The following is a 7,852-nucleotide window of genomic DNA, read 5'->3' as shown; positions in this document are numbered from 1 at the left end:
TTTTTGCGGTACACAGGCCTCTCACTGTTGTGGCCTCTCCCGTTGCGGAGCACAGGCTCTGGATGCGCAGGCTCAGCGGCCGTGGCTCACGGGCCCAGCTGCTCCGCGGCATGTGGGATCTTCCCAGACCGGGGCATGAACCCGTGTCCCCTGCATCGGCAGGTGGACCCTCAACCACTGCGCCACCAGGGAAGCCCAATTCAACTCTTTTTGACATACAAAATGGCTATCTTGCAAATAAACAAGATAAAAAAGTCAAAAGACGTGAATACGCAGTTATAATGTGTGAATATTCAAGTTTAAAAACAAAAATTGCAAATACAAAAATATTATCTTTTGCTTGTCATGTTGTCAATTATTAAAAACATTGATAAGCTTAATATGTAAGGAGTTCAATATATAAAGGCTTATAGTAATACTAGAAAGAAATAAAGAAATATAAAATAGGCCAAAAAAGCACCTATAAGCAAGTTATAAGAAATAGCAATGATAATGATAAATCATTCAAAAACGTAATCACTTTAATAATATATTAAAACAAGCTACATTTCTACCTCCCAAATGGGTAAAGATTTTAAAACAATAATGCCTATCATGTGGGAAAATGGGTATTCTCAGACACTGTTGAGGACCTTTTAACTGGTGCAATTTTTCTGGAGGGAAATTTGTCAATATGTATCAAAAGTTGAAAATATACACATAATTTGCATAGCAAAAAATGCACCTTTAAAACTATATCCTAAGAAATGTTTTAAGTTGTTGCCTCTGAGTTGTGGGATTATGAGTATACCAATTTCTGTGTACGCGTTTCTGTATTTTCCAGAACTTTTGCAATGAATATGGACTTTAAATAAAAAGGGGGAAAAAAAAGTGGGGGCGGGGAAGAAAACCAAATTCATGTTATGGGGGAAATTCCTACTGACTTATTTTGCTGTGTTTTTTTTTTTTTTCTGTTTGTTTGTTTTTGAGCTGTAAAACCTCATGAAAACAAATGATCTCCTTGCCATTGTGATATTTCCTTTCCTCACCTCTGGAATCATATATTAACATTCTGAAGAACTTAAAATAAAACACGCTTTGAAAACTGACGCAGATTTTGAGATAATTGGTAAAAGCAAGATTGGGAGAGAAATAGAAATACCCTGAGGTAAAAAAAAATCTTTCCTATATATATCATTAAAATGAGAAATCAAATACCTTGATGCAGTCTATTAGCCAAACCAAGGCTGCCACAATGTGAGGCCATGTATGAGGAGCCCCCACTGTATACATGGAGCTTTTCGATAATGCAAAAGGATACCTATGAAAAATCAGAAAACATAAGCCAGTATGTTAATTTTGTAAAAACAATGGCTAAATTAAGCAAGAAGTTGCATTAAAAAAAATTCCACACATATACCAACAGTCTCGACTTGTTTAGAAGCAAGATATTTGTTGAGATTCTCTCCTTTGTCTTCTTACCCTCAAATGGTTTTGTGTATTTTGTTTTTTTTCTCTGCAGATTACTTTGTATATATATCCCCTAAGCAGAACTTGATTTACAACTAACATGCTGGACTTCTCTCCTGAAAGACTGTTCCCTCAAATCCAATGTACCCCGAATAAACCACATGTATGTATTTCTGCTCCTCAAATCCATTTCTCCCCCTGTGTTTATTCTACACAGGCTTCTCTGGACTTTCTTACTCCATTTTCACCAGGCCTTCAATCCTATCTTTTCTGTTTCTATAAAATCTGCAGTAGCTATTCTATTCTATCTATTACTCGTCACATCAGTAGTTGAGGGCTTTATGATCTATCATCTGTAGTTCAGTAATAATCTCCAAAAAGTTGTTTTTTTTACCTTTTCAATTTATCTTGAATATGTGGCCCATAGTGACCATCTTAAAATATATTATTTCTCTAACACAAAATCTTTACACACTTATTGAGTTTCATTCTTTTCTGTGTTCCAACAATCTCTCTAGGCTAATGAGAAATATAACATACAAACCCAAGATCTTTAAAGATTCTTGGAACCTCTTCTTCAAACTTTGTGTCAGGAAGTTCATACGAAGGGCATAGGAAGCCATAAAGAAAAGTGAAGATCTTTAGGAAGTCTTTAACAGAAGGAGCTTGTAGAGATTTCATGGATACACTATATGCATAACCGTTTTCTGAAAGAAACTATAATAATTTTTATGAAACATCAAACATTTTACAATAGGAAAATTATTGAAGAATACTTAAGAAAACACTCACAATTTCGAATAGTTAAGATTATAAAATACCTCACAGAGCTGTCGAATACATTGCTGAATGAATGCTTTGTCATTAAGTGGTCTTGGGTCCTTGATTTTTTCAGAAGTGGAAAATATACCAAATTGACTATTCCGGGATCCATGTCCACTAGTTCTGTAAACATATTTTTAAAAAGTCAGTCAAAATTATTTTCTTCTGTGGTCAAGCCTAAATTATTTCAAGGCAATTTTATATTTTAACATCAGCATCAAACATTAAAGTTCAATTCTTTGGTTTTTATTTAACTAAGATTTCTCTTACTCAAAGCAGAGAAAAAAAGAGCAAATAATGAAGATTAAAGTATAAAATGAGGTGGGAAGAAAAGTACACTTCTGGTGCTCTGCATTACTAACACATACATCATCCTCTAAAACTGTGCATTTTGAGTCCACTAGGTCTTCTGCACCAACTGTTCTCCAGGTCTATTCAATAACCCAGATTCTTTCAACATCCTACTTGCCCCTCCATGATTGCTCCTTCACTTCCAACCCCTTTATTTACCATTATTTATTGCAGGAAAATTTGAGATGTTGAAACAGATTGTGCTTTTTTTCATAAACGTTATTGTGTCATGCAATATTATGTACCTGATTGTTATTTACCATAAATATGTTGCTACTTTTTAGTCATTAATAGCTATAGCATATATGCTCCATCTTAAGCCCCTCCTCTCAAAACAAAACATCATTTGTTTAAATCTTTATAATGCTTTCTTTTGCTTCTCTTTGTGGTCCAATTTACCTAACCATTGTAGTTTATTAAATATCCTTGGGACAATACTTTTCCTTTTTGGACAGATGCCACAAAACTGAGTTACAATGAACACTGCTGTAATGTCTGTTCATCAAAACAATTTCTCCCTGCATGTTTGCTTGCTGCTTTCAAGTTCTCTCCTGACCAGGTTCTAAAAGTTCTTTAGCTTGGGCGCTCTGATGCCACTGCTCTGATTAACTAGCTAATTAGCTAATTCTTCCCCTGAGAATTTGCTATTTGAGATCCACTTTTCTACATACTGCTATTACTTTATCTTTAATTTTTTTTTTTTTTTTTACTAGGAAAGAATACACATATACTCAGCTCTTATTCTACACAAAACTGTACTAATAGATAGCTTTTTAAATTATAAAAGAATTTCCCAACCAATCAAAATACTGTATCATTCAACTTAGAGTTTAAGAGAATAGGGTCTAGAACCAGAGTCTGGTTAAAAATTCTGTCTCTGTTACTAGCTGTATGACCTTGGGTAAACTATTTAACCTCTGTGCTTTAACTTCCTAATGTCTAAAATGAACACAATAACAGTATCTACACATAGGGCAGTTCTGAGGATTGATTAAAAGAGATATAAAATACCACTTTTCTGGCTTACAAAAATGCTCAGCAAAAGTTAGATTTTATAATCATTATCATCAGTATCTCTGACATTCAGCTCTGAGATGAAAGTTACATTACAAAAATGCCTTAAGATTTTTTTATCAACTAGAATAAACACCAGAAACAGTTTAACTTGGGTTCATGACAAAGACTTTTCATAAGGTAACAAATATGTCATCTCTGAATATTTTCAAAATAATTAAATAAACATTTGTTTTAAAACAAAGTTATATTTTGTTTTTGGTGAGATGAACAGTTTCTCTATTTTGGAGTTGGAAATTTCTTTAAAAAATTAACTTTATTGAGGTATAATTGCTTAGAATAAAATGCACCTGTTTAAAGCATACAGTTTGATGAGGTTTGACAATATTTCCACCTGTGTAATCTCTACCACGATCAAGATATTAAACATTTGTATCATCTCAAATCTTATCCCCCTTACCAGTCAATCCTTACCCTACCCCCAGCCTAGGCAACTACTGATCTACTCTAGACAGTGGTTCTCAAAGTGTGCCCTAGGGGATCGAGAAGTCAAAACTATTTTCACAATAAAATTAAGATTTTTTTCACACCTTTCATTCTCATTCTTTCGTTGAGTGTACAGTGGAGTTTTCCAGAGGCTGGCTACATGATGTCAGATATTATAACAGACTGAATTCAGAAGCAGATATGAGAATTTAGCTATCTTCTATTAAGCCAGACATTAAAGAGATTTGCAAAAATATAAACGTCACTCTTCTTACTGAAATAGTTTTGTTTTTAAAAAATTAAAGCATGTTATTTATGTTAACATGTAATGGGTTACTGTTATTTTATTAATATTTACTTATTTAATTAATTAATTAATTTGGCTGCTTCGGGTCTTAGTTGCAGCACGCAGGATCTTTGTTGAAGCATGTGGGATCTTTTGTTGCGACGTGCGGGCTCTTCATTGCAGCATGCAGGCTTCTCTCTACTTGTGGCGTGCGGGTTTTCTCTTCTCTAGTGGAGGTGTGCGAGCTCAGTGGTTGTGGTGCGTGGGCTTAGGTGCTCCACCGCATATGGGATCTTAGTTCCCCGACCAGGGATAGAACCCGTGTCCCCTGCATTGGAAGGCGGATTCTTTATCACTGGATCACAAGCGCAGTCCTGGGTTACTGTTATTTTAAATTGAATTAATACGTACTAATTTTTTTTCCTCAGTTTTGTTTTCTAATATAGTTAATATCAACAGATACAGCCCACAAGATAAAAGCTCTTTGGAGTCCTTAATATTTTAGTAAAAAAAAGTCTTTGGCTAAGATGTTGGACTAGATGATGGTTCCTAATTTTAAAATGCTATGATTCCATAGTATGTGAAAGCTATGTGTAGAATTTTCAATCAAGTATTCACTTGTAACAATGAAAGAGTGGTCTAAATGTGCTGATATATCTCAGCATAACCTAAAGCAAATATAAACATTTTAACCATTTAAAACAGAGGAAAACTAGATTATAACTTTCTCTTGAAAGGGACCATGCCATCTAATTTTTTGTACTTTGACAGCATTTAGCTCAATGCATGGCTATAAGAATCCCTTCTATTAGAAGTAATAAAAAAAATCATTACCTTTTACCAAATACAGAGGCTTTTCTTTCAGATGTGGGTTTGTTTATATTCAATTTTCCAAAGGTTTTCTCTTTGCTTTAAGAAAAGGAGAAAAACAAACTCTTTAAACAAGTGGAAAAATATTAGTTCAAGAAACTTTTGTAAATACATTGGAACCAACCCCTCTTCCTCACTACTTATAAGAATAATTCAAAATCATGAAAATTTTTAGCAGCAATCATAGCTATCAAAAATAGGATAGGCTTACAACATAGTATGAGTTTTAACGCTAAATGTTAAGAAGAAAGGAGGAAAAAACCCCATATCTACATTTTAATTTTAATTATCCTAAAATATGTACATTTATGGATAACAACTTCAAAGGAAAAGAAATGACTTAAAAATAGATATTTTCATAGAATGATAGCCACATTTAAAATTTTTTCTTTTGAGGCTCACTCTTTATTAAACTGCAGCTACACTTAAGAACATACGTTACGTCAATTACAGACCAGAAACATTGACAAAGGCAGCCTTTTAGCTTTGAATGCAATTCAAGGCACAAATCTTTTGGAGTAGTAATGTGCAACAGTACAAAACATTTCTCTGATTTCAGAAGAAAAAAATGTATAAATATTTCAAATTTCTAAAAGTAGCAGAGGCTCATACTATGTAAACCCAAGTAACTTAAGAACAGTTAGCAAGTAACTTGTACCTTGGTAATAGAGAAGGACTGATAGCACTCAACATGGTTACAAATATCCTTCTCTTAATTGTAAGAAATTCATTCATAGGGAAAAATTAGTTTATGATTTTAAGTTCTTTTTTCCCCCTCATTTTATTTTTTATTAAAAAAATTGAAGTCCAGTTGATTTACAATGTTTCAGGTGTATAGCAAAGTGACTGAGATACACACACACACACACACACACACACACACACACACATACTTTTTCAGATTCTTTTCAATTACAGATCATTACAGGATATTGACTATAGTAATAGCAAGTTCTTTGGGGCACCTTTTTGTTCCAGTGAATCCTGAGGAAATAGTTTGGAGGAGTGGTGTTCTGTAGGCTGCTACTAAACTGCAGCTAATTGTCGGCAAATAATACCTTTCATTGAGAACTGTGCTAGTTGGATACACCTCAGTAAATAGAAGTTACAGCACAGAACCTGCTCAAACAAGCAGCTCTACAGTAAAGAAGGAAAATAAAAGAGTGGAAGAGTGCTGAAAAAGAATTAGCAGTCCCTCAGGGATTGCCTAGCAAAAGACGTGGCTTTGGAGATTTAACTATCAAATGAGATAAAACACAACACCTAGTAACATGCCCACTTTTTAGCCTTCACTGACTCCAAATTAGGTACCACTGAGAACAGATAAGATTCATCACAATATGACTCATACTACATCTTTGTATTAACCTCCTTTAAAGATTTCTTTGCCAAAGACAATAAGGCATAGGTACTCACGTTTGAGGGGTATGGAGGCCTGGTTTATTTAAGTCCTGGGATCTTAATTCCTGCATAGAGAGGCGGCCAGCACCACCCGTAGAAAATGAACTGCGTTTCATGCTTACGACGTGCATTCATGAATTTGGTAATGAACAAGTCTTTCCAGACACAGATGGTACATTAAGCAACAACTATTATCTTTACCCTAAAACAGAAAGGCAGCCAAGTTTCACTGTTTTTTCAAGATAGTCTTTCCCCCGCTATCTTTGCTTGTTCATGTAAGGTGAGATCCTAATTTGCAGGGAACATCTATCTATTTAACTCCATTTAAAAATATTCAACACAGGGCTTCCCTGGTGGCGCAGTGGTTGGGAGTCCGCCTGCTGATGCAGGGGACACGGGTTCGTGCCCCAGTCTGGGAGGATCCCGAGTGCCGCGGAGCGGCTGGGCCTGTGAGCCATGGCCGCTGGGCCTGCGTGTCAGGAGCCTGTGCTCCGCGTCGGGAGAGGCCTCGGCAGTGAGAAGCCCGTGCCAAAAAAAAAAAAAAAAAAAAAAAAAAAAAAATTCAACACACATAAACACTTACTAACTGCCTACCATGTACAAGGGAGTGTGCAAGCAATGCAAACAATACAAAGGTGAATAAGGTATGATTCCTACCTTCACAGGGTATTTATGGTAAACTCCTAAATCCTAACTCAGACCACATCACCACTGTTGGCTGTGCCTATTTCAATGGGAAGTCAGAGGCTACTGACAAGAACTACCTCTGATGTTTCCTTTTCTTTGGTTTTGGAACAGAGCTATTCAGTTTTCTTTTCCTAATGTCCATCTCCCCTGCTCTGTCCTTAACCTACTGTTTCCCACTTATATTATTCAATTACTGCCCCTCGTGCTTCAATCTCCCTCTCATCAAGGATAAATTATCTGGCCTACAGACTGCTTTCATTTTCTCAGACCACATTCACATCTCATTCCCTTCCCATCTACTGAAATGGTTGCCCCCTGAGATACTCATGACTAACAAATCTTTTGATCCTATCTTAACTCTGAGGCATTAGACACTACACACCTAGCCCTTTCAAGTCCTGCCCTGGTTTCCAAGAAAGTGGACATCTGTGGTTATCCTTTTACTTCTTGGGGCTCTCCTTTGTCTTTTAAACTGATTACACTCTT

At 35.6% G+C, this 7,852-nt stretch overlaps 1 protein-coding gene across 1 annotated transcript in view; it reads right to left on the bottom strand.

The window, feature by feature from the left end:
* Positions 1 to 6,795, bottom strand: part of NDC80 (NDC80 kinetochore complex component) — a 58,278-nt gene extending 51,483 nt beyond the window's left edge. Inside the window, exons 1-5 of the mRNA XM_007456554.1 lie at positions 6,695 to 6,795; positions 5,243 to 5,317; positions 2,271 to 2,394; positions 1,994 to 2,166; positions 1,198 to 1,300 (exon numbers count right to left, since the gene is read on the bottom strand). Of these exons, the coding sequence (XP_007456616.1) occupies positions 1,198 to 1,300; positions 1,994 to 2,166; positions 2,271 to 2,394; positions 5,243 to 5,317; positions 6,695 to 6,795 (576 nt within the window). The remainder of the gene's footprint in view (positions 1 to 1,197; positions 1,301 to 1,993; positions 2,167 to 2,270; positions 2,395 to 5,242; positions 5,318 to 6,694) is intronic.
* Between the last annotated feature and the right edge of the window lie 1,057 nt (positions 6,796 to 7,852).

The sequence above is a fragment of the Lipotes vexillifer genome, unplaced genomic scaffold, assembly GCF_000442215.2.
Source record: "Lipotes vexillifer unplaced genomic scaffold, Lipotes_vexillifer_v1.1 scaffold429, whole genome shotgun sequence".
NCBI lineage: Eukaryota > Metazoa > Chordata > Mammalia > Artiodactyla > Lipotidae > Lipotes > Lipotes vexillifer.
The sequence above is the reverse complement of the archived record's forward strand: the minus strand, read 5'-3'. Positions and strand labels throughout refer to the sequence as shown.